Source organism: Piliocolobus tephrosceles, chromosome 9 (genome assembly GCF_002776525.5).
Source record: "Piliocolobus tephrosceles isolate RC106 chromosome 9, ASM277652v3, whole genome shotgun sequence".
NCBI lineage: Eukaryota > Metazoa > Chordata > Mammalia > Primates > Cercopithecidae > Piliocolobus > Piliocolobus tephrosceles.
Genome location: NC_045442.1, coordinates 104,191,760 through 104,219,010, shown reverse-complemented (window position 1 = coordinate 104,219,010; position 27,251 = coordinate 104,191,760). Strand labels below are relative to the sequence as shown.

The 27,251-nt window shown below is 40.1% G+C and overlaps 1 protein-coding gene across 1 annotated transcript; it reads left to right on the top strand.

Annotated features, from left to right (window-relative positions):
• Positions 1-1,795: 1,795 nt before the first annotated feature.
• Positions 1,796-25,518, top strand: LOC111528043 (armadillo repeat-containing protein gudu-like). The gene is made up of 3 exons (XM_023194682.3): positions 1,796-2,139; positions 14,919-15,033; positions 25,036-25,518. Exons 1-3 carry the CDS (start codon positions 1,907-1,909, stop codon positions 25,147-25,149), a joined length of 462 nt encoding a protein of 153 aa, XP_023050450.2. The 5' UTR covers positions 1,796-1,906; the 3' UTR covers positions 25,150-25,518.
• Positions 25,519-27,251: the final 1,733 nt, after the last annotated feature.

Genomic DNA, 27,251 nt, shown 5'->3' with positions numbered 1-27,251 from the left:
GAAGGCGGAGCTTGCAGTGAGCTGAGATCCGGCCACTGCACTCCAGCCTGGGCGACAGAGCGAGACTCCGTCTCAAAAAAAAAAAAAAAAAAAAAAGCATTCCAAAGGCACTTGGTCCATCGTGTGGACTATTCATTTGCCAAGTTCTAATTTAGTCTCACTCTGTCGCCCAGGCTGGAGTGTGCAGTGGCGCCATCGCTGCGCACTGCAAGCTCTGCCTCCCGGGTTCGCGCCATTCTCCTGCCTCAGCCTCCCGAGTAGCTGGGACTACAGGCACCTGCCACCACGCCCGGCTAAGTTTTTGTATTTTTAGTAGAGATGGGGTTTCATCGTGTTGGCCAGGATGGTCTGGATCTCCTGACCTTGTGATCCGCCCGCCTCCACCTCCCAAAGTGCTGGAATTACAGGCATGAGCCACCGCGCCCGGCCTCATTTTACAAGTTCTATTTTTAAATAAAAGCCTATTTTTTTGAGTTATGGAAGCAATGAGAAAGCAACCTAGACATGTAAACTTCTGGTTTTACACGCATGTGCATCAACTTAAAAAGGGCAGACTAAATGATTTGTTGTTATGGTTGGAGAATTAAGAAAGACTGGTGGCCTAAGACTGATCTGCTAGGTTTCAGATCAAAAAAATCAATGGCTGTCTTCTGTGGTAATTGAGTGACAGTGTTGCTGCAGTTGTAGCTGGGTTACCAGGCATGTATAAATAGTAAAACGGAGGATTTCAAGAAATACTTTCTGAGCAACTGCTCTGGTTTTCTCTGGCATACAAGCTTCTTCTGAATTCTTTCAGTTCCATCTGGTTATATCTTTCTTTCCTCACCCAAATAGAAATGTTCTAAGTCTGTATTGACAACCCCTCCCCTAGTCCTACAGTAGTACAAAGATTTTCAACTTTCAAATTTTTTAAAAGAACACTTTACAATTAATTTGTTTTTGTTACAATTTATTGCTAAGGAATTTTATCCATTTCTTCATTTTTGTTAGAGTGGCTGTCTTGTGATGTGTTTTATTATATACATGAAATCAAAAAGCCAGTTGAGGCTGGGCACGGTAGCTCACACCTGTAATCCCTGCACTTTGGGAGCCCAAGGCGAGCAGATCACCTGAGATCAGGAGTTCGAGACCAGTCTGGCTAACATGGTGAAACCCCGTCTCCACTAATAATACAAAAGTTAGCCGAGCTTGGTGGCAGGCGCCTGTAATCCCAGCTACTCCAGAGGTTGAGGTACAAGAATTGCTTGAACCCAGGAGGCAGAGGTTGCAGTGAGCTGAGATCGCGCTACTGCACTCCAGCCTGGACGACAGAGTTAAACTGTCTCAAAAAAAGAAAAGAAAAGAAAAGAAAGCCAGTTCAGAGTTGGTGTATGAAAGGATTAGGTATCACTGAATTTTATTTCACTTATTTTTATTAAATTCTAGGGGGCAGGAGTCTTATAAAGTAATAATCCTAATAAGTCTTATACAGTTATAATCCTAATAAAGATATTGCTAGAAACATCAAAGCAAATGCAAACATGTTTTTATTGATTTTACGTAGACATTATTTCTCTGTAACCCACATTTCATTTCACTCCAATCCACTGCCCTATTGAAGAGCGCTTTCTGCTTTCCCGGTGAGTATCAGAGTATTCTACCATATTCGTTTTCTGAAGAGAAACATGTAAGCCTCAAGTATCCTATTAGAGGCCTTATGCTACTTGAGGGTACTCAGTGAGTATTGCAGGTACATACGATGCACTTGTCTGGAAGCCTGTGGAGAAATGCAAAACGGGGTTTCTAAGCAATATTTTCTGTTTTCTTTCTGCTCCATTTTAAGTTTGTGCTAACTTGCCCCCGACCCCGCAACTGCTCACGACCTCCGGTCAAAGTCAACCTTTCCCACCGCGTGGAGTGAGTTGGGATGCATACTCGGGAGTTGCATAAAAGTGTTTTGAGAAAGGGAGATGCAGAGTTGAATAAAAGTGTTTTCCGGGAGGGGCCTAGCGGAAAGCAGCAGGTGGCCGAGGCGGGTGGAACCCAGCACTGGCGTAGAGCGTCTCCGGCGTGGGCATTCGGTCCAGCGAGTCTGTGGGAATCTTGGATGCGCGGAGGTTCCGAGACCGCGGTGACTGACGGGGCTGCAATCGTGGCCAGGTAAGAGTGCGAGCGGAGGGCTGGAGCGGCGCCCGGGGGAGGGCACAAGCCAGGGAGGCCTCAAACTAAGGAGGCCTCTGCTGAGGGCGCAGCTATAAGCTGCCGCCGGGCGCGCAGTGTTGACTGGAATCCTAGCAACAGGCGGGCGCGGACTGCTGCGGAGCAGGGCGCTGCAGGTGAGTTCGGCCGGGGGTCCCCACGCCCACCCCACGGGGGCTCTGCAGCCGGCCGCGTAGATCGGGAAACCTGGGCCGCTCTCTGGCCCAGCAGCTGCTGCTCTCGCCTGCTCCCCTTTCCCTACCGGAGGCCGAGACCCGTCCCCCTCTCCTTCTCTCTCCCAGCCCCATCTTGCTCCTTCCTCCTAGCGAGACTGACTCGGCCTTAGGTTGGGGACTGTCTGCTCCTCAGTTCCTGCGCGCCTCTCTGCACTACCCCGGTCTCATCACCTCCGGGATCAGCTCTCCACTTCTCCTGCCGCTTCCTTGCCTCTCCATCCCCCAGCCAGTCTTTCTCCTCAGCCCTTGCAGCTCTCTGCCTCCCGCTCCCAGCGTGGTCTTCGCCGTCCCTTCCCTGTCCCTTCCCACTTCGTCCGCTTACCGAATCCATCCCTGGAAACTTAGGGTCCCAGCTCTGGGCCTCCTTCTTGTAACGACTCTGGTGGGGGCCGTCATTCCACACTAGGCTTACCTTTGGTTTTACTTAGGGCCCTGTTCATGTCAGTTCTGAAAGTTCGATTTTTCTGTAGGTCTTACTAACTTCTGCATTCTCAGAAAGCAGTGTATGCATGGACTCCCGGTGGATGTTACCAACCACATTCACAGATCTCGGAGCTGATGGCTGCCTTTCCATAGCCCCGTAAAGAATTCGGTTGTGCTTCTGTTTAAGTGTTAACGATGTGATTCCCGGATGGGTTTCATTTCACTAATGATGCTGGAAGCTTGAAATTGACCCTTAGAAAAACAGTCTGTGGTATCCATTGGATAAAGAGAAAAATGAGTGTTAAGTGATTCCCAGTTTATGTAAACATCCCGATTTACGTAAACATGTAACCAAAACTTTTTTCCCTTTTAATCTTTAAACTTACTTTCTTTACTTCAGAGGTATGTGCTGTGTATTTACATGGATTCATTTTAACTATGGTTCTTAAGCCAAAAGACCTAATAGATTGGCAATGGGTAGAAACTGGGGAGCAACTGGTTTTGATTTAAAAATCTTAGTTTTGAGTTATATTGACCATTTTTGAACACTATTTATTTATTTATTTATTTATTTATTTATTTTCTAATAACATTGAACTTGCCTTCTGGATTGTCATAGACAGCCCTGAGGTTTTTTTTGTTTGATTGTTTACTTTCTCTTTTTGAGATGGAGTCTCACTCTGTCGCCCAGGCTGGCGTGCAGTGGCGCGATCTCGGCTCATTGCAACCTCCGCCTCCCTGGGTTCAAAGTGAGTCTCCTGCCTCAGCCTCCTTAGTAGCTGGGATTACAGGCGCTCGCCACCAAGCCGGCTAATTTTCGTATTTTTAATAGAGACGGGGTTTCACCATGTTGGTCAGGCTGGTCTCGAACTCCTGACCTCATGATCTGCCTTCCTTGGCCTCCCAAAGTGCTGGGATTACAGGTGTGAGCCACCGCGCCCAGCTTCACCCTGAGGTTTTCTTAAGCTGACCAACCTTATTGAATAAAACTGTGCATTGCTACGGTTCACTGGACTTGGAAATAGAATTTGAACAGATTCAAATGCTACATTTCTGTCAAAATTTATCTTGATGAAAATAAGAACGATTTTGCATTTCTTAGTTCTGTGCTAAGGGTCCTTCAAGAAGTTACTATATGGTATGTTGACTACCATAGTGTTGCATAATCTATTTAATTTCACATTTTTTTCTTTAAAAACGTGCAAGAAACAATCTTTATAAGATTACCAAAACAAATGTTATGCTTAAGATTAAAGACAGAACTGTTCACCTAAGTCTTTGTGTATAAGATAATGCTATTTGCACTTATTTTAGCCTATTTTAAATTTATTTGTACTTATTTTATGCAACATTGGGAAACTCAAGAGTCTCATACATATACATCAGAATATGTTTATGTGTTTAAATCTAAAGCATTTCTCATTGGTTAGCAATAGAAACAAAATGCTGGAATACTAAAACAAACGCCCAGAACAAATTCGTGCACTAACTTCTACGCTTTATTTCATGAACACTTTGGTATATTTGTCTGAATCAGTTGTTCTCAACCCTATCTGATCCAGTACTTGGTTTTTATAACAAAATTTTGTAATCCTGCTTTACCATCCTGAAATCAAGATCATAGATTATAATCCTACATATTTAATAAAGTTTTAAATATCAATAGTGTGCTAACTATAAAATGAAAGAAAATAATTGTAATAAAGTATCGTCATGTGAGTGCTCAGTACCACTACACTAGAATATATAAGGAAGTAGTCAGATGTCCAACCTTACACAGAATGACTGAACACAGCAGCCCCAAATGCAGACTGATACAGACATGCCATTGCAACTTAAATTTCTCAAATAACATTGCTATCAATGGTGTCTTGGTAAAATTCCACGTAAAACAAAGTATGTACAACCTTCCTTTCATTTATGATAGCTACAATTCTGGAAAATTTAGGATGTATTAAAACTGTGACAAAATACTTTGCGATTTTTGCAAAATGCAGAAAAATTCTAGGCTCAGGTAGTGCTTATCTGAAGCTTTTCACTTACCAGATGCCTGGAGGTTACAGCAGAATTCTTCCTTCTGAGGTACTGTCCTGCACAGAAGGATATTTTACATCCTTGGTCCTCATCACTAAAGGCTGATAACGCCCCCTTTTCTATCATGTTGATAACTGGACATCTCTATAATATTTCTGTACTCTTTATCAGCAGAAAGTACTGCCCTGTTGTGATCCAATGATCTCTTGTGATTGAATTTAATAGATAGTTCTAAGATTTAATACAGCACAGAATGTAAAATCTCCAAATCTAATCTTTGTTCTTTGGGCCTTTGTAAAAATATAATGATGGGAAAAAAGCTAATTTTATTCTATTTTTAACTGTATAACTATTCTTCTGATATTCTGGAAGAAAGATTTTATCAATGATTGTTATTACAAATGAGAAAAGAAACAAGTATAGATTATCTGCAAAAGAAACCTTAAATGTTCATTATAAATTAAAGTCAGAACTTGCTTTCTAACTTGGCTATTATTTAATGTTACAGATATGGTTATTTTTTAAAAGATCTTCTTTTACAGACTAATTTCTATTTAGCCAATGTGAAGTTTGTTTCACTTGAACTTGTTTTAAATTTTACTGCTAGATTCTTCCGATAACTAATTTAGATAAAAAGGTGGAAACACTCTCACTTATTCCTACATCTCTCACATTAACTCTTAAGAAGATTGTGAATTACAGTAAAATGCCATTCTAGGCAGGATATATGGGCAGAGAATATAGTATTTGGATTGTCCAGATCGTCTGGTAATAGGATCAATGTGTCCTATATCAATTTTCAGAAAAAAAATTGTATTTCACAATACTGTTCTTATTCTATTTCTTATTCTATTCTTTTTTTTTTTTTTTTTTTTTTCAACTCAGAAGGCACTTGGGGAACCCAGAGCTATCAGAATCATGTTCTTCAGTCATCATTGTGATGATGCAGATATTATCACTATAAGAAAGTCGGGGTAACAGTATTCAGTTTAATAGTATAATTCTAAACAGTGTGTGTCCTGGCTCACAGGAGCGTTTGTCCCTGAAACTGCTGGCTCTCAACAGAGCTGTGAACAAAAGTCCTTAATGCCAACCTTGTCCACTTCTTTTTTTCCACTCTTGGAGTTTTCTGTTTGGGTTTTATGCCTATCTGTTTGAATCCTCTCTCTTAGACCCCAGGGAAATTAGAAAGAAGTTATTAATTTCAGGGCAGACAAATACCAGAAAGTTCTTAAATACTAGTCAGTTTTACCTAGTGCTGGTTTACTACTTCATTGAACTGAAGAGCAATTAGATAATTTTAAAAAGTCAATCTTCCAAGATTAATAAGCAGAATGTGGGGTGGGGAGTACTAGTTTAAAGTCTTGAGAATGAAAAATGTTCCAAGGAAAAGGTGGATGCTATCGTCTCTCCATCTCTACTCTGATGGAGTGTGTGTGCTAAGCTCAGGTCTGAGCACTGGCGGATTCCATGGGTGTGGCTCTGACGAATAATCAGCGCAGTGGACTGCTGCTGGGCACGGAACTAGAACCCTCGAAATCACCCTTCTAAATGAAGTGATATTCAAGGAAATTATTATGTTTGTGAAGAGTTTTATCTATAAACATCCCCAAGAGGCAAAATTTATTTTTGTGGAACCACTTGAGTGGAACACAAGTTTGGCACCCTCAGCATTTGAATCAGGTTATGTTGTCAGGTAAGCCCGTTACTTGCTTCTAGGATTTGATATCTTCGTTGTACATAATTTTATTGATTGGTTCTAGGTTTGGGGGCAAGTCATCTAACCTCTCTGAATATCAGAAGTCCTCTAAACCAGAGATTGTGAACCAGAGACACACAGGTGAAGTCTGAGGATATTTGGCTTGGCCAACACAGTATCTTTCTAAGTTTTAAATTTAAAGTTTTTAAATTATACACAATTTTAATTTTTAATTTTCGTGGGTAAATTTCTTTTGACAGGGTATACATTATCTAAACTTCCAAAGTGCTTAGGATTACAGGTGTGAGCCACCATGCCTGGCTGAAATCACAGAAAGTTTTGCAAAAGATTTTATAAGGCAAACTAAGTAGTTTTAAAAGCAAGTAGTCAGAGATCAGAAAAGAAATAGAAAAATCATTGAACAAAAAGCCTGGATAGGAGTAAAAGAAATATAATAAACACAACTAAAAACACAGTCAGGAATGTGATGTATAGGAAATAAAAAATAAAAATATGTAAAATGTTAATAGAAAAATGGATAAATATGGAACCCAAGGAGATCCAACAAAAATGTAATTGGTATTCCTCAAGAAGAGGTTGGAACCAATGGAATATGACCTTAAGTATGGATATAACAGAAGAAAACTTTGCTGTGAATCTTTATGTCAAAAGACCCCAAGAGATCTTAGTAATATTGACACAAAATGACCAACAGCAACACATATCCTGAGAAAATTACTTGCATTTCAGAAGGGAAAAAAATAAGTACATCTAGGCAAAGGAAGCAAACCATTGACTTTAAACCTCTCTGCATCTTCTTTTAATGTCACAAGCCATTGATTCAAACATCCTGAGAGAGAAAAAACATTGCCCGAGAATTTCATATTAGACAAGTTATCCTTCAAATGTGAAGGCAATAACATATTCTTAAGCATACAGGATTAGTGGATGTAGTATTCTCTAGCTCTCCCTGCAAAGACTACTTGATGACAAAATCCCAGTCAACCAAGAAATTACTCAAAGTATTTTAAAATAGTAGAACTATGGCTAAAAGATACCAGTGGAAACCTTTGAATTCATTTCAATATTAAGCTAAGACAAAACAAGGAAAGAATCAATCATTAGGGAGAGTCATCTATATTGTATAGAAATGGATAATTATAATTTAATAATACAACTGACAAAAATCAAAACAAAGCCATTTCAGGGCAGGTGTGTAAGTATGCAAATTTTATCATCTTTCACATAAAAATTCAATAGACGTGGTACAAAACATTATTTTACCTATCAATCAATCATCTCTCATCTATTTATCTGTTTTATCTGTCTTATCCATCCCTCTTTCTATCTACCTAAGGACATAAAGAGATATCCAGAATAATTTACATTAGCAGCTAATGATTGTTACTTCAGTATGGAAGGATTTGGGGGTCATTTGTTAATGCTTTGTATTTTTCTGTACAGTCTACATGATATGTGTCACCTTTACAAAATCAAATTTCTTGTTTAACACCTTGCACAATCCCATTTTGTTCATACGTGTAGTGTATAATGGCTAAACATACGGATCCTGGAACCACTGCCTGCAATACCAGTCTCATCATTCACCAACTGTTTTTCCTTTGGCAAATTTTAAATGACTCAGTGTCTTGGTCACCATATACATAAAATGGGGATAGTATGGTACTTATGTCATTGGGTTGTTGAGATGATTAAGTGACTTTATATATGTAAAGTGATTGACACATAATACATGCTATGTGTAAATGTATGCTAGTATTGTTGACGTAGCAGTAGCTTCAATTAATAGAAACTTTAAAAGGCTGGGCTCGGTGGCTCAAGCCTGTAATCCCAGCTCTTTGGGAGGCCGAGGCAGGCGGATCATGAAGTCAGGAGATTGAGACCATCCTGGCTAACATGGTGAAACCCCATCTCTACTAAAAGTCCAAAAAAAAAAAATAGCCGGGAGTGGTGGCGGGCGTCTATAGTCCCAGTTACTCGGGAGACTGAGGCAGGAGAATGGCATAAACCCGGGAAGCGGAGCTTGCAGCGAGCCGAGTTCATGCCACTGCACTACACCCTGGGCAAGATAGTGAGACTCTGTCTCAAAAAAAAGCATAGTATGTATATTCATCTGTACAAGATGACTTTGTCTCTTGACTATGTTTCTCTTATATCAAGATATATTATTTAATTTGCCATAAATTGAAACAAGGGGCCCTAAATGCAAATAATTCCCATTAAGCTCTCACCTGAGTAAAGGAACTTTGAAGGCATGTCATAGACATGTAAATAGGCAATAGATAATTCAGGCCTTTGTGTGTCTTGCTAATTTGGATTTTGTTTTGAAGTCAGTTGAGGATCATTGAAGGGTTTTAGCGTTAATAAAGACAGGAAACCTGGTTAGGGGATCATCACAGGTGAGAGGTGAAGGTGGCTTAAACTAACCCTGTAAAATATAATGTAATAAAAATAGAGAAACTGACAGGTTAAATAAAGACCTATGATGGAAGAGAATGGATGGGACCAAGTGAATGATTGAACATGAGTTACAAAGAGTAGGGAGGAGATGTTTGGTTTGCTGGCTTGAGTAACCATATGGATATTGGTACCACTTAATGGTAGAAGATGGTTGAAGAAAGACTGAACTTCATGAGAGGAGAGACAAAGTCAAATATTCATTATTATAACTCCAGTGCCTAACCCAGGACAATGATCAGGGTAGGCACCTGACAAACGCTTATTGTATAATGAGTGAATGGTGAGTTCAGTTATGGTTTTGTAGAGACACTGAGGTTCCTATGGGACATCCAAGTGGTGATGGCAACTAGTCAATTGGGTGTTCATGTCTAAAGGGTAGAGGCCTCATGAATGAAATTAATGCCCTTTAAAAAGAGTCCCCAGAGGGCTCCTTTGCCCCTTCTACCATGTGAAGTTAAGGTGAAAATATGGTTGTCTATGAACCAGTAAGGAGGCCCTCAATAGACACTGAATCTGCCTGCCTTTGTCTTTGACCTCCCAGCCTCCAGAACTGTGAGAAATAAATGTGTGTTGTTTACAAGCCACCCAGCCTACCACATTCTGTTATTGTAGCCTGAAGGGACAAGCCATATGTATTTTTTTTCTTTGATTGCTTTTAAGATTGGCTTTTTACCTTTGGGTTTCAGCCATTTGATTATGATGTGTGTAGGTGTGGTTTTTACTTTCATTTATATTGTGTTTTTTTCTTTCATTTAGGGTTCACTGAGCTTCTTGGACCTATGGATTAATGTCTTCCATCAATTTGGGGGAAGATTGTGATTATTGCCTTCACAGATATTCTTTTTTTTTTTTTTTTTTTTTTTTTTTTGAGACGGAGTCTCGCTCTGTCACCCAGGCTGGAGTGCAGTGGCCGGATCTCGGCTCACTGCAAGCTCCACCTCCTGGGTTCACACCATTTTCCTGCCTCAGCCTCCTGAGTAGCTGGGACTACAGGCGCCCACCACCTCGCCCGGCTAGTTTTTTCACAGATATTCTTTGGTCCTATTCTCTCTCTGTCCTGTTCTTGGTATTGCAATCATGCATATGTTGTTTCATTTAATAATATTTCACAGACATTGAACTCTGTTACTTCTTTTTCAAAGGAGAAAAGATCAGGCTTTTCTCTGTTTTTCTGTTTGGATACATTTTATTGCCTTGGATTCACAGATCCCTTTCTTTTCTATGTCTAGTTTGCTGTTAAGCCCATCTAATGAATTCATTTCTAATACTGTAGTTTTCAAATATAGCATTTCTATTTTATATACATATATAAAGTATGTGTATACATGCATATTTATATACACACACATATATACACATATAAATAATGGAAATGCTATATTTCTCCTTTGCCTACAGAGGAGATAACCACAAATTGGTCATTAAAGGGAACAGATTAAACATTTATTCTGCCTTTATGGAGGAACTGTAACTGAGCTGTAGTTAATGAAAGAAAAGCTCTTCTTCAGAGAATAATACCAAGTAACAAATTGAGAAAATGAACAGAATTAGAAAAATCACTAATTTATAACTACCAATAAAATAATTATTTTAGGCAAGGATAATGAATGGATACTAAAACTTAAAATAGGAAATGATTGTTGGAATAGGACTTTCTCAGGGTGACACAATATGACCCCACATATTGTTGTTATACAATGAAAAGAAAAAATGGCATCTTTACAATGGAAAGATCTAGTGGTCACCAGCACAATTAAATGACCAAACTCAGCATTGCTAAAAGTTGGACAGCTAGATATTTTGTGCCTCTCAATGTGTTGCAATGCATGGGGTATAATTGGCTGTCACTTAATATTTATTGTTTGATCTCATTCTTTTATATGGCTGCATAGTACTCCATGGTGTATATGTACATTTTCTTTATCCAGTCTACCATTGATGGGCATTTAAGTTGACTCTGTGTCTTGTGGGGAAAAGAAAGAGATATCAGACTGTTACTGTGTCTATATAGAAAGAAGTAGACATAAGAGACTCCATTTCGTTCTGTATTTGAGATGCTGTTAATCTATGACCCTACCCCCAACCCTGTCCTTGCAAGAGACCTGTGCTGTGGTGACTCAGGGTTTAACGGATTTGGGGCTGTGCAGGATGTGCTTTGTTAAACAAGTGCCTGAAGGCAGCATGCTTGTGAAAAGTCATCACCATTCTCTTAATCTCAAGTACCCAGGGACACATACACTGCAGAATGTCACAGGGACCTCTGCCTAGGAAAGCTAGGTATTGTCCAAGGTTTCTCCCCATGTGATAGTCTGAAATATGGCCTCGTGGGAAGGGAAAGACCTGATTGTTCCCCAGCCTGACACCCATGAAGGGTCTGTGCTGAGGAGGATTAGTATAAAAGGAAAGAAGGCCTCTTGGCAGTTGAGATAGAGAAAGGCATCTGTCTCCTGCCCGTTTCTGGGCAATGGGACATCTCGGTGTAAAACCCGATTGTATGTTCTATTTACTGAGATGGGAGAAAACTGCCTTAGGGCTGGAGGTGGGACGTGCTAGCAGCAATGCTGCTCTTTAGGCACTGAAAATGTTTATGGAGATGTTTGCATATGCACATCAAGGCACAGCACTTTTCCTTAAACTTATTCATGTCACAGAGATCTTTATTCATATGTCTTTCTGCTGACCTTCTCTCTACTATGACCCTATTGTCCTACTACTTCCCCTTTTCCAAGATGGCAAAGATAATGATAAATAAATACTGAGGGAACTCAGAGACCGGTGCCGGTTAGGGTCTTCTGTATGCTGAGCACAGGTCTTCTGGGCCCACTTTTTCTTTCTCTATACTTTGTCTCTGTGTCTCATTTCTTTTCTCAAGTCTCTCGTTCCACCTAACGAGAAATGCCCACAGGTGTGGAGGGGCAGGCCACCCCTTCATCTGGTGCCCAACGTGGGTGCTTTTCTCTAGGGTGAAGGTACGCTCGAGCGTGGTCATTGAGGTCAAGTCAACGAGAGACTCCCGAGTACGTCTATAGTCAATCTTGCGGTAAGCTTGTGCACTCGGAAGAACCTAGGGTAACAGTGGGGCAAACTAAAAGTAAATATGCCTCTTATCGCAGCTTTATTAAAATTATCTTAAAAAGAGGAGGAGTTAAAGTCTCTACAAAAAATCTAATTACGCTATTTCAAACAATAGAACAATTTTGCCCATGGTCTCCAGAACAGGGAACTTTAGATCTAAAAGACTGGGAACAGGCCGGGCGCGGTGGCTCAAGCCTGTAATCCCAGCACTTTGGGAGGCCGAGACGGGCGGATCACGAGGTCAGGAGATGGAGACCATCCTGGCTAACACGGTGAAACCCCGTCTCTACTAAAAAATACAAAAAACTAGCCGGGCGAGGTGGCGGGCGCCTGTAGTCCCAGGTACTCGGGAGGCTGAGGCAGGAGAATGGCATGAACCCGGGAGGCGGAGCTTGCAGTGAGCTGAGATCCAGCCACTGCACTCCAGCCTGGGCGGCAGAGCAAGACTCTGTCTCAAAAAAAAAAAAAAAAAAAAGACTGGGAACAAATTGGCAAAGAATTAAAACAGGCAAATAGGGAAGGTAAAATCATCCCACTTACAGTATGGAATGATTGGGTCATTACTAAAGTAGCTTTAGAACCATTTCAAACAGAAGAAGATAGTGTTTCAGTTTCTGATGACCCTGAAAGCCGTGTAGTAGATTGTGAAAAAGAGGCAGGGATAGAATCCACGAAAGGAACAGAAAGTTCACATTGTAAATATGTGGCAGAGCCGGTAATGCCTCAGTCAACGCAAAATGTTGACGATAATCATTTATAGGAGGTGATATATCCTGAAACGTTAAAATCAGAAGAAAAAGGTCTAGAATTAGCAGAGCCATCAGAATCTAAACCATGATGGCCAACTCCTCTTACAGCAACTCAGATGCCTGTAACATTACAACCTCAAATGCAGGTTAAACAAGTACAAACTCCAAAAGAAGATCAAATACAGAACAAAATGGAGTCTCTTATGTCTACTTCTTTCTATATAGACACAGCAACAGACTGATCTCTCTTTTCCCCACAATGTCTTTGCTACTGTGAATTTTGCTGCCGTAAACATATACATGCATGTATCTTTATGGTAGAGTGATTTATATTCCTTCGGGTTTATACCTAATAATGGGATTGCTGGGTTGAATGTTCATTGTTTTAAGTTCTTTGAGAAATCTCTGAACTGCTTTCCACAGTGCCTGAACTAATTTGCATTCCTACCAGCAGTGTACAAGTTTTCCCTTTTCTCCACAGCCTTGCCAGCATCTGTTATTTTTTGACTTTTTCATAATAGCCATTCTGACTGATGTGAAATTGTATCTCCTTGTGGTTTTCATTTGCAGTTCTCTAATGATCAGTGATGTTGAACATTTTTCAGTATGCTTGCTGGCTGCGTGTATGTCTTCTTTTGAGACAGATCTGTTCATGTGCTTTGACCACTTTTCAATGGGGTTATTCAGTTTTTGCTTGTTCCTTATAGATTGTGGATATTAGACTTTTGTCAGATGCATAGTTTGCATATATTTTCTCCCATTCTGTAGGTTTATCTGTTTACTCTGTGGATAGTTTCTTTTGCTGTGCAGAAGCTCTCTTTAGTTTAATTAGGTCTCATTTGTTCATTTTTATTTTGTTGTAATTGTTTTTGCAACAACATGCATAGAGCTGGAGACCATTACCGTAAGCAAATTAATGCAGGGATAGAAAACCAAATACCGCATGTTCTCACTTGTCAGTGGGAGGCGAACACTGAGTACACATGGACACAAAGAAGGAAACAACACACTCCAGGGCCTACTTGAAGGTGGGGAGTGGGAGGAGGGCGAGGATTGAAAAACTACCTATCAGGTACATGCTTATTATCTGGGTAACAAAATAATCTGTACACCAAACCCCCAGATTAACCCAAATTAATCTGATATGTAATTTACCTATGTAATAAACCTGCACATGTAACTAAAATAAAAGTTTAGAAAAGAAGGAAAAAAAGTTACTGTATGATGAATAATTTTTCTCATGAAAAAAAGGTTTCTAGAGTCTTTCTAGTCATATTGTTTATACCAACTATAAAAGCATAGACTATCCTTCTGCTTTCCAAAGGCCAAAGAATTTTTGACATACTTTTCCCAAGACTGCCACATTCATTCTCCAAATTTGTTGTCCCATAGCCTCTTTGGAATAATACATAGAGGTAGAAATGTAAAAACCTGGAGGTGGCTCACGCCTGTAATCCCAGCCCTTTGGGAGGCCAAGGTGGGCAGATCATGAGGTCAGGAAATTGAGACCATACTGGCTAACACGGTGAAACCCCGTCTCTACTAAAAATACAAAAAATTAGCCAGGTGTGGTGGCGGGCACATGTAGTCCCAGCTACTCGGGAGGCTGAGGCAGGAGAATGGCGTGAACCCCAGAGGTGGAGCTTGTAGTGAGCTGAGATAATGCCACTGCACTGCAGCCTGGGCAACAGAGCAAGACTCCGTCTCAAAAACAAAACAAACAAAAAACAGAAATGAATATTTTTACATTTAGGTAACAGTCTGTGTACAGATAATTTAAAAAATTACATGGCTTGATTTTCAGTTTATGTGACTCATAATCATCATGCAGCTTGTTTTCTGTGTCATGGATTTAAAACTGAAATCAGAGGGCTGACAATTCAGCATGTTACCTCTCTACTGTTGATGAAGTTTTGCAAAAAAAAAAAAAAAAAATAAGCAAAATATAAAAAGGAGAAAAAAGAATTAAATAAGTGGGTCATTAAAATGTTTGTCTTCACATACTAATGACAGTTTATGTCATGATTTTGGGTTCCATGATAGCATAATTGATCGCTTAGATGGAGTTCGTTTGTTGTCCTCCCTGCTGAAAAATCCTCACCCAGCCGTGAAGGCCAGCGCAGCTTGGGCACTCTGTCCATGCATCGAAAATGCAAAGGTAAGAACGGACTGCAAGTCAGTCTCTTCTAGAATCTCTCATACTATACTGAAAAATGCCACCACAGGTGACTAATTGCTTTCTACTTATTATAAGTCAGATTTATCTGGTGGGAGAGAGTGTTTTACAATGTTTATGCCAAAATAATTTTGGAGCATTGCCTTTTCTTCTGGACAGTTTTAAAATGCAAAGCAAAACTAGCCAAAGACAGCAGTGCTTGCCAAGTTCTAGCTGACTAGTGCAACTGAAGCAAGCATCTCAGGTAAATCAGAGTGAGGACAAGTTGACTTCTTTTCTCTTGAGGGATAAGAAAATTGTCTGCATTTACCTGTTATGCAGAGAGTGCAGCCATTGGGGACACATGACTGCTTCTCTTGTCGTTACAGCCTGCAGTGAGAGAGCATTATGTTCTGTGTTGCCTTGAAAAGGTCGTATGATTTGAATGAGTCTCATTTTTCTTATCTGTCACTAAAAACAGGAGACCAGAAGTTTCTGAAATCAATTTTAGCCCTTGATTTGTAAATTTAATAATTTTCTTTGAAGATCACTTTTCAGCCCATTTCTCTTAACATTTTTCTATAGGTTTAGAGATTTAAGGACCCTTTGAAGTCCTTGTTGCTGAAGTTATTTCTGTCTGTTGAATTTTTTAAAATTACATTTTAAGTTCTGGGATACATGTGCAGAATATGCAGGTTTGTTACATAGGTATACACATACCATGGTGGTTTGTTCCACCCATCAACCCGTCATCTACATTAGGTATTGCTCCTAATGTTATCCCTCCCCTAGTCCCCCATCCCCTGACAGGCCTGGTGTGTGATGTTCCCTTCCCTGTGTCCATGTGTTCTCATTGTTCAGCCCCCACTTATGAGTGAGAACATGCAGTGTTTCGTTTTTTTTGTTCCTGTTTAGTTTGCTGAGAATGATGATTTCCACCTTCATCCATGTCCCTGCAAAGGACATGAACTCATCCTTTTTTATGGCTGCATAGTATTCCATGCTGTATATGTACCACATTTTCTTTATCCAGTCTATCATTGATGGGCATTTGGGTTGGTTCCAAGTCTTTGCTATTATGAATAGTGCTGCAATAGACATATATATGTGCATGTGTCTTTATAGTAGAATGATTTATAATCCTTTGGGTATATACCCAGTAATGGGATTACTGGGTCAAATGGTATTCCTGGCTCTAGATCCTTGAGGAATCACCACACTGTCTTCCACAATGGTAGAACTAACTTACATTCCCACCAACAGTGTAAAAGCGTTCCTATTTCTCCATATCCTCTCTAGCATCTGTTGTTTCCTGACTTTTTTTTTCTTTTCCTTTTTTTTTTTTTGAGACGGAATCTCGCTCTGTCGCCCAGGCTGGAGTGCAGTGGCTGGATCTCAGCTCACTGCAAGCTCCGCCTCCCGGGTTTACGCCATTCTCCTGCCTCAGCCTCCAGAGTAGCTGGGACTACAAGCGCCCGCCACCTCGCCCGGCTAGTTTTTTGTATTTTTTAGTAGAGACGGGGGTTTCACCGGGTTAGCCAGGATGGTCTCGATCTCCTGACCTTGTGATCCGCCTGTCTCGGCCTCCCAAAGTGCTGGGATTAGAGGCTTGAGCCACCGCACCTGGCCTGATATTTTAGTAATAGCCATTCTAACTGGTGTGAGATGGTATGTCATTGTGGTTTTGGCTTGCATTTCTCTAACAATCAGTGATGGTGAGCTTTTTTTCATATGTTTGTTGGCTGCATAAATGTCTTCTTCTGAGAAGTGTCTGTTCATATCCTTTGCCCACTTTTTGATGGAGTTGCTTGTTTTTTCTTGTAAATTTAAGTTCCTTGTTAATTTTCTGTCTCACTGATTGGTCTAATATTGAGATTGGGGTGTTAAAGTCTCCCACTATTATTGTGTGGGAGTCTAAGTCTCTTTCTAGGTCTCTAAGAACTTGCTTTATGAATCTGGGTGATCTTGTATTGGGTGCATATATATTTAGGACAATTAGCTCTTCTTGTTGCATTGATCCCTTTACCGTTATGTAATGCTCTTCTTTGTCTTTTTTCATCTTTGTTGGTTTAAAGTCTGTTTTATCAGAGACTAGGATTGCAACCTCTGGGGTTTTTTTGCTGTCCATATGCTTGGTAAATATTCCTCCACCCCTTTATTTTGAGCCTATGTGTGTCTTTGCGTGTAAGATGGGTCTCCTGAATATAGCACACCAATGGGTCTTGATCTTTATGTAATTTGCCAATCTGTGCCTTTTAATTGGGGCATTTAGCCTGTTTACATTTAAGATTAATATTGGTATGTGTGCATTTGATCCTGTCATTATGATGCTCGCTGGTTATTTTGCCTATTAGTTGATGCAATTTCTTCATACTGTTGATGGTCTTTACAATTTGGTATGTTTTGCAGTGGCTGGTACTAGTTTTTCCTCTCAATATTTAGTGCTTCCTAGGAGCTCTTGTAAGGCAGGCCTGGTGGTGACAAAATCTCTCAGCATTTGCTTGTCTGGATTTTATTTCTCCTTTGCTTAGGAAGCTTAGCTTGGCTGGTTATGACATTCTGGGTTGAAAATTCTTTTCTTTAAGAGTGTTGAATATTGGCCCCCACTCTCTTCTGGCTTGTAGAGTTTCTGCAGAGAGGTCTGCTGTTAGTCCGATGGGCTTCCCTTTGTGGTAACCCAATCTTTCTCTCTGGCTGCCCTTAACATTTTTTCCTTCATTTCATCCTTGACAATTCTGATGATTATGTGTCTTGGGGTTGCTCTTGTCGAGGAATATCTTTGTGTTGTTTTCTGTATTTCCTGAATTTGAATGTTGGCCTGTCTTGCTATGTTGGGGAAGTTCTCCTGGATAATATCCTGAAGAGTGTTTTCCAACTTGGTTCCATTCTCTCCATCACTTTCAGGTACACCAATCAAAAGTAGATTTGGTCTTTTCACATAGTCCTATATTTCTTGGAGGCTTTGTTAGTTCCTTTTCATTCTTTTTAATCTAATCTCTTCACACTTTATTTCACTAAGTTGATCTTCAATATCTGATATCCTTTCTTCTGCTTAATTGATTCAGCTATTGATACTTGTGTGTGCTTCATGAAGTTCTTGTGCAGTTTTTTTCAGCTCCATCAGGTCATTTACGTTCTTCTCTAAACTGGTCATTCTCGTTAGCAATTTCTCTAACTTTTTTTCAAGGTTCTTAGCTTCTTTGCATTAGGTTAGAACATGCTCCTTCAGCTCAGACGAGTTTGTTATTACCCACCTTCCGAAGCCTGCTTCTGTCAATTTGTCAAACTCACTCTCCTTCCATTATTGTTCCTTGCTGGTGAGGAGTTGTGATCCTTTGGAAGAGAAGAGGCATTCTGGTTTTTGGACTTTTCAGCCTTTTTGTGCTGTTTTTTCCTCATCTTTGTGGATTTATCCACCTTTAGTCTTTGATGTTGGTGACCTTTGGATGGGGTTTTTGTATGGATGTCCTTTCTGTTGATGTTGATGCTTTTCCTTTCTCTTTGTTAGTTTTCCTTCTAACAGTCAGGCCCTCTGCTGCAGGTCTGCTAGAGTTTGCTGGAGGTCCACTCCAGACACTGTTTGCCTGTGTATCCTGAGTGGTACCTGCAGAACAGCAAAGATTGCTGCCTGTTCCTTCCTCTGGGAGCTTCATCCCAGAGAGGCACCTGCTAGATGCTAGCTGGAACTCTCCTGTATAAGGTGTCTGTCAACCCCTGCTGGCAGGTGTCTCCCAGTCAAGAGGCATGGGGGTCAGGGCTCCACTTGAGCAGGCAGTCTGTCCTTCAGCAGAGCTTGAGCGCTTTGCTGGGAGATCCACTGCTCTCTTCAGAGCCAGTGGGCAGGAATATTTAAGTCTGATGAAGCTGAGCCCACAGCCACCCCTTCCCCTGGGTGCTCTGTCCCAGGAAGATGGGAATTTTATCTGTAAGTCCCTGACTGGGGCTGCTGCCTTTCTTTCAGAGATGCCCTGCCCAGAGAGGAGGAATCTAGAGAGGCAGTCTGGCTACAGTGGCTTTGTCTAGGTGAGATGGGCTCTGCCTAGTTTGAACTTCCTAGAGGCTTTGTTTACACTGTGAGGAGAAAACCACCTACTCAAGCCTCAGTAAAGGCAGACGTGCCTCCCCCGACCAAGCTGGAGCATGCCAGGTCGACTTCGGACTGCTATGCTGGCAGCGGGAATTTCAAGCCAGTGGATCTTAATTTGCTGGGCTTTGTTGGGGTGGGATCTGCTGAGCTAGACTATTTAGCTCCCTGGCTTCAGCCCCTTTTCCAGGGGAGTGAACAGTTCTGTCTTGCTGGCATTACAGGCACCACTGGGGTATGAAAAAAATGCCTGCAGGTAGCTGAGTGTCTGCCCAAACAGCTACCCAGTTTTGTGCTTGAAACCCAGGGCCCTGGTGGTTTGGGCACCCATGGGAATCTCCTGTCTGCAGGTTGCAAAGACCATGGGAAAAGCATAGTATCTGGGTTGGAGTTCACTGTTCCTCATGGCACAGTCCCTTATGGCTTCCCTTGGCTAGGGGAGGGAGTTCCCTGACCTTTTGCACTTCCCGGGTGAGGCGACACCCCACCCTGCTTCAGCTCGCCCTCCATGGCTGCACCCACTGTCTAACCAGTCCCAATGAGATGAGCTGGGTACCTCAGTTGGCAATGCAGAAATCACCCTCTTTCTGCGTCAATCTCGCTGGGAGCTGCAGACCAGCGATGTTCCTATTTGGCCATCTTGCCCAGGTCCTGTTGAATATTTGTATATAAAGGACAGTTCTATAATAAATTTAACTTGACTCTAAATATCATCCTAAATATATTATTTTTTAAAAGGGAATTGTAATGTGTGTTTGGAATAGAGGAGACCTATTATAAACTCATTAATAGAATCATTTGTTATCACAGCAAAAAAATTTGAAAGATCCCAAATCTTTACAGAAATCATTCTATGTTCTACAATGCAGCAATGAAAATCAATGTATTTTGGCAATGTATTCATCAGTATCAATACATATCACAAATATATTAAACAAAATAAACTTGCAGAAATAGATATACGATTCCTATTCAATTTCAAATACATTTTTTAAAGTGCCAAATTTAAATAATGTTGTTTAGAGAGGAAGGAAGAAGCCAACTGGGGAAAGATTGATATAAATCCTTGAAGGATAATCTTCATCAGTCACTTTAATCAGCCCAGTCCTTCATTCATAAATTTAAACAATCAAAGATCACTACATATTTAAGGAATACTAACCATCTTAAAGACACACGCCCACATGAACTAGCAGAACTGACTTCAGAAGCAACAGAGATAATATAAGGAATGAAATAACTTTAAAATTAATATTCTCAGAAACACCTAAGGGTTCACATAAACTGTTATTAAAAATTCATAGGCTTAAACGTGATTTTTTTTGGAAATTGAAAATATATTTGGCAAAACCACAAATGATGAATACTAAGATGAATATGGCTAAATAATTGTAACTAACATAATAGTAATGAAAGGCCTTTCCTAGAAAAGGATGTTATAGATATTGATTAACTCTCAATGGCCATTGAAAATCTGTATTTAAATGTTGAATTTAATATTATTGGCGAGTTGCCATTTTGATAGATACTATTTCTGCTTAGTGCTGTTATTACATGTAAAGTGTGTCTTGTCTTCTTATGAATTTCAACTCCAAATCTCTCTAGTTATCTATTATTGGGCTTAAAAGATTTTTCAGTATTTTCATATTCATTATTCTCTAGTAGGCTTTCTTTCCTGAATATCTGGCTGGTCTCCTATGCAAGCAGCCTAAAATACGACACAGTCCACCTTTCTCTTTGCTCTTGGCCCCAAGGTCTAAACTAGATCCTAGGCTGCTGAAAGAGCTTCTTCCTGTTCCATTTCTCTTGAACTTCACCTACCCTCAGAATACTCCCTGCCTCCAGCCCTCTTCTTACTCGTCTTGAGGGAAAGCCAGGCTTCTGAAAAAGATCTCTCTGCTTGATCACATCTCTCACCAAGAACTGCCCTCTCTTGTATGCATTTATTGTTGAGGCAACATGAACATTTGAAGAATTGTCAACAAGGAAGTGACGTGAGCCACATGGCTAATTAGAAAGTTAGCCATGTAAGAGTGGGTGACAAATTAGGCTATTACAGTAGTTCAGATGAAAATGATTAAAATTTGACCTGGCACCGTGGTAGTGTGGATGGAGAGAAGAGACAATATAAGAAAGAATTGAAAAGTAGAATCAGGAATTGGTCAGTGATTGGATTGAGTTTTGGGGGTTTTTTTCTTTAATGTTGACAGTTAGGAACATGATAGGATTTTTACCAAACATGGGAATAACATGGTCTGAGGAAAAGATGATGGAGTTGCCTTCCTCCAGGTAGATATGTCCAGTCATTTGAATAGATGAATCTGGATGTCAGGAGAGAATTCTGGATGGAGATGTATGAGTAGGGTCATCAGCCTGTAGGAGGTAGTTGGAGGTCTAAGAGTAGATGGAAGGGAGAGGGAGTGGAGTGAGAGGAGACCACCAATGACAGAGTGAAGTAAAGGAGGAAGGCAGGTGGGTGGGAAGGGGATGGGAAAATCAGGAGAACTTGATTACAAAAAAACCAAGAAAGGAGAGAAATCAAGAGGGAGGGAGAATGTTCAACAGTATTATTTACCCCTAAGAGGACAATTTCCCTTGAAAAGTGAAAAGAGTTCATTAAATACAGGAATTAGGTGGTCATGGTCTTAGCCATTTCCACTGAGAGTTGAGAGTTTAAGCTGAATGGCACTGGAGCGAAAAATGAATTGAGGGGAGGAAATAGAGGAAAAGAGGATTCATAGTTTGTTCTCGAGGCTCAGCTATTAAGAGAAGGAGGCTATTATGAAACCCAGAAGATAACTCAGGTTTAGGAAATGATAAACATGGAAGAGGCATGTGTGTGTGATTGTGTGCATGTATCTATATACCTATAACTATCTCTCTAGAGAGAGTGCACACACACAAGCACAGATGGAGAAAAAAGGACAGGCATGGCTCTCACTGTTCCTTAATCCTATAAGCACATTGCTCTGAGTACTGTAAACGATTTCTAGAGCAACAAGCAAAAGGATGGTTCTAGAATGTCTAACTCCTGAGGGTGAGTCCAGGAAGAACAAAACCAGAAGAGCAAGAAGAGAAAGGAATACTGAAAGAGGCACCTCCTTATTTCACCCAGACAACAAATGCATGGCCTACTTATCTATCTGTCTGTCTATCTTTCAATCAATCATCCATCTATTACCTGTCAATCTATGTCTTTGAATTTGAATATTACCTACCCATTGATATCTTTGAATTTGAATCCAGAAGTGAGAAAGTTATCAAAGGGATCCTAATTAATACCTTGATATGAATTTAAAAAATCAAAGTCAGACTTTTCCCAGCAATTTACTAATTTGGCTGATTATTTCAAAAGTGAGCACTGACTTTTATGATTAGGTAATAAGGGAGATATTTCCATATATGGAATTAACTAAATATTCAGCGATAAATCTTCATTGACATGTATAATATAGAAAAATAAATCTTTGTGGCTAAATGTATGATGAACAGTTTTATATGTCAATTCAAGACAGATGAAGAAGATACACAGCTTTTCAAAAGCGCATGGAGACATGTGAACAGAATGTTGAAGACACTTGTCTAGTAAATGCTTGAAATGAGAGAGAGGGAAATTTAAAGCATCTTTCCTTAAGAAAGTGGCCTGATTTGCAACGCTCTTTCTTCTTAAAAGGTCCTATTTTCAGGGTCAGAAGCTGAATATTATATTTGTCTCCCACCTTGCATCCTTCTACAACAAATCGCTTTCTTCCAAGGCAGAAGGGTATTTCAGGAGTAGAATATGATGGAGGTCATGTGCTCAGAAAGGCAAGAGGAAAGAAAGCACATTTATAATGTTTAAGAGTAGCATCTCATTATTTACACAGATCCCAATCAAACCATGGTTAGGGTAATTCTATCTAATAGCACTTTGCATGATGATGAAAAGGTATTGTTCACATATGGCAACTACTAGCCACATGTTACTACTCAGTGCTTGGAATGTGACTAGTAGGGCCAAAGAACTAAATTTTTAGTTGCATTTAGTTTTAATTAAAGTTTAGGCCAGGCGTGGTGGCTTATGCCTGTAATCCCAGCACTTTGGGATGCCAAGGCAGGAGGATAGCTTGAAGCCAGGAGTTCAAGACCAGCCTGGCCAACATGACAAAACCCCGTCTCTACTAAAAATACAAAAAGTAGCCAGGCCTGGTCGCACATGCCTGTCATCCCAGCTACTCGGGAGGCTGAGGTACAAGAATCATTTGAATCCAGGAGACTGCAATTGTAGCAAGCCTAGATTGCTCCACTGTACTGGGCAACAGAGCAAGGCTCTGTCACAAATAAAAAATAAAAATAAAAAAGTTTAGTTACATGTGGTCAGTGGCTATCGTTTTGGTGCCCAGGTCTGAGATATGCAAGTAATAGAGAGTTGTTTTTGTAAGACATCTGCTACAAAAAGTGGTAAACCTCAAGAATTAAATGAGTTTGTGTGCGCTTACCTGTTTGTTTAGTTTTAGAAACTAAAGAAAAGCAAAGAAAAAAAATCACCTGTAAATTTTAGTGCTTGAGGATAACTTCTTTTTTTTTTTTTTTTTGAGACGGAGTCTTGCTCTGTCACCCGGGCTGGAGTGCAGTGGCCGGATCTCAGCTCACTGCAAGCTCCGCCTCCCGGGTTTACGCCATTATCCTGCCTCAGCCTCCGGAGTAGCTGGGACTACAGGCGCCCGCCACTTCGCCTGGCTAGTTTTTTGTATTTTTAGTAGAGAAGGGGTTTCACTGTGTTAGCCAGGATGGTCTCGATCTGACCTCGTGATCCGCCCATCTCGGCCTCCCAAAGTGCTGGGATTACAGGCTTGAGCCACCGCACCCGGCCAACCACACCCTAAGCCTGGCATATAGAAAACATTTCACGGTAATTTTCTCTATAAGATTTGTTTATCAAATCATCCTCACTTTTTGGCATAATCCACATCTGCACTGGGTAGAAAAATATGTGATTAAATTTACTTTTAAAAAATCTTTTACCAGGACTATTAATTAGAATCATAATTGCTAGATTTTAAATGTTCTAATTCATTTATTTGTCTTCCATGCATTAGATACTGTACGTTTCTTTAAGCATTTAGAATCTAAAGAAGGACAGAAAGCATTAAGCCAATTATCTGTTGAAAAGGGAAAAATACATGTAACGAGTAAACTGCTACTGAGTAAACTGCTACTGAGAGCCTGATGAGGAATAAATGGCAGTTAGTTTGATGAAAATCTTGGAGGTTTTGTGGAAAAGTTGGCTAGGTGTGTTTTGAAAGATGGATAAAATTTACCAATCCAGTGAAGGGGATGGGAAGGCATTTTAGATGGGGGATAGCGTCAATAAAGTCAAGAGAAGTAGGAGAGTGTGATCTTGGAGAAGAGAAAGATGAGTAGCTGGAAATGCATTGAGGCCAGAGTGCACAAACCCTTCAAGGACCACTTAATAGATCTGCTCTAGTTAGTTGGCACTGGAAGTCACTGAAAGTCCCTACCAAGTGACTGATATAATGAGGTTGTGACATGATCAGGTGGATTGGGACTCAGAGAGATGAATCTTATCGGATGCCCTGCTACTCTAAGCATGGTGTGCTGCTGGCTTGTTCTGAGAGATGGAAAAGCCAGAAAGGATGCAAGAAAAATTTCAGAAGCAGAACCCCAAAATAGCAGTTAGATACCCGAGAAAGTGGGGAGGAAGGAGTCTAATTCAGCTCCAGAAAGGTAAGGAGTGCATGAGGAATTCCTGCTTCTGATTAAGCACCGTTTATATTCGCATTTGCTTAAATGGAATTTCTTATGCTTTGTTGGTGGCTTTAAAAAATATTTACTATTAAAAGTTATTTTCATAGCCTAACTTTATGTCTTTAGGTTAATGTTTTTATTCTTGTGTCTCTTCTCCTCCTTATGTGTGACAGCTTCTACTGGATATGGTTGGGTCCCCTGACCAGGATCTCCAGGAAGCTGCAGCTGGTTGTATATCCAATATCCGCAGGCTGGCTCCTGCTACAGAAAAGGCCAGATACACTTGAAATTTAAATGGACATTACAAGCTATCAAATTCTACATGACACAGGACATGTCACTCCCATGGCCAGAAAGCCTAAATTGGGAAACATTTATTAGCAAACCCTTTCAACCGTCTAACCCTTTCAACCGTCTAAATGAAAACACACAAATTGAAAATGCACAGAATGTTTTTCATCTGAAAATTGCATGGAGACTTTTGTTTCCATTTAATGTTTTAGAGATACGGCATGTAGTAAGATGGAAAGCCAATAAACCTCTGATAAGTTTCTAAGAACTCGAGAATATATGTATACAGTGTATATATATAGAGAGAGAGTTCAGTGATGCTTTTGTATTTGTGGCAATTGTAATAAAGGATATGGCCCTCCCAACGTGCAGTTTCATAGTTGTTCATGAACGTCTCTACAGTTCCCTTTCTGTTAAACCAATCTAATTGTCCTGTCATTACGGCTTTGTCTGTCTGAGTTTGTTTGATCAAACAAACTCAACCCACGGGAGAGTTCCGAGGAGATGTGCTGATTTCACAAACTGTTATTAAATAGAATTTGGAGTTAAGCAGCTGGACTTAGAAAGATCATCCCAAGGTCATCCCAAATTTCTCCTAAATACTAGCAAACATCTGAAAGGACAACATGTAACTCTCACTATACCAGATCATGCAAATCACAAGAACATAAGCAATGAGTTTTTTTTTTAACCCTTGGACTTACAGAGCATAAGCAATTACATGTTTTAGTTCTCACAGAGATTTACCAATGTTTTCTTGAAAGCAATTAATTGATACTGATGTAAGGATAATATGACTTAACATAAAATTCCTTTGAATTTTTGAACTTGTTTTCAGCCACATTTTTTAAAAAGTGGCTACAAAAGGTGGCATTGTATCAGGTTTTAGAAACATTAGAACCCACTTAGAAGAATCACATGTGTAAGCTCAGTGTGCTGAAATGTTTGGGAACTCACTGTCCCTAGTATTGTGACACTCGCCAGAAAATTGCTTTGTATTCATCAGCGCCTTAAACTGACAATCTCAGTTAATGCTTTAAAAAAGCAATCAAGGATGTTTTATTGAAAAATATTAGATACTGGATATGTGTGTCATCATTTCAAGATCATAAACTTAACTGGATTAAATGTAAATTATTTGTATGAAATGAAAAGCCTGTACAGGATGAAAATCATATGAGGGATAGATAGTCCGATAAAAAGATAAAGCCCTTCTGAGAATTTTAAGATTTCATAAAACACCAGTTCATCGTCATCACTTTTTAAAGGAGGTTCTAAAAGAGGATAATGCGAAGAACAAGAACATGGTATTAATGCGAACTAAAAATTGAAATGTAAAGAATAGAGGAAATCCCTTAACTTTCAACAGCAGAGATTTCTAATGTTAAAGTCGCAATTATGGTTAAATCACACAATGAAAACATTATAGAATAATAAAATAGTTAATGACATAAAACACTTTTCTTTTCCTTCCTTCCTTCCTTCCTTCCTCTCTTTCTTCCTTTCTTTTCTTTCTTTCCTTTTCTTTCCCTCCCTCCCTCCATCCCTTCTTTCCTTCCTTCCTTCCTTCCTTCCTTCCCTCCTTCTCTTTCTTTCTTTTCCTTTTTTTTTTTTTTTGTTTTTTTTGGACAGTGGCTCGCTCTGTTGCCCAGGCTGGAACACAGTGGTACGATCTCAGCTCATTTTGCAAGTTCTGCCTCCCAGGTTCACACCTTTCTCCTGCCTCAGCCTCCCGAGTAGTTAAGACTACAGGGACCCACCACCACCATACTTGGCTAATTTTTTTTTTTGTATTTTCAGTAGAGATGGAGTTTCACCATGTTAGCCAGGATGGTCTCCATCTCCTGACCTCATGATCTGCCCGCCTTGGCCTCCCAAAGTGGTGGGATTACAGGCATGAGCCACCGTGCCCAGCAACGCTTTTCAGAATATGTTGTTAAATTGAAAATCAGGTTCTGACATAGTATATACAGTGTATATATATAGTATACATAGTATGTACAGCACATTTAAAAAATTATATACACATAGCTAAATAGTTACAATGAAAGAAAGAACTGAGTTATCCACACACATTCCTGAATACTGAAATAAGAAT

Coding starts and splice junctions, on each gene's coding strand:
- LOC111528043 (XM_023194682.3), top strand. CDS start 1,907: ATGCATACTCGGGAGTTGCATAAAAGTGTTTTGAGAAAGGGAGATGCA. Junction 2,140..14,918: donor GGGGCTGCAATCGTGGCCAG/GTAAGAGTGCGA, acceptor GTTCCATGATAG/CATAATTGATCGCTTAGATG. Junction 15,034..25,035: donor CATGCATCGAAAATGCAAAG/GTAAGAACGGAC, acceptor TATGTGTGACAG/CTTCTACTGGATATGGTTGG.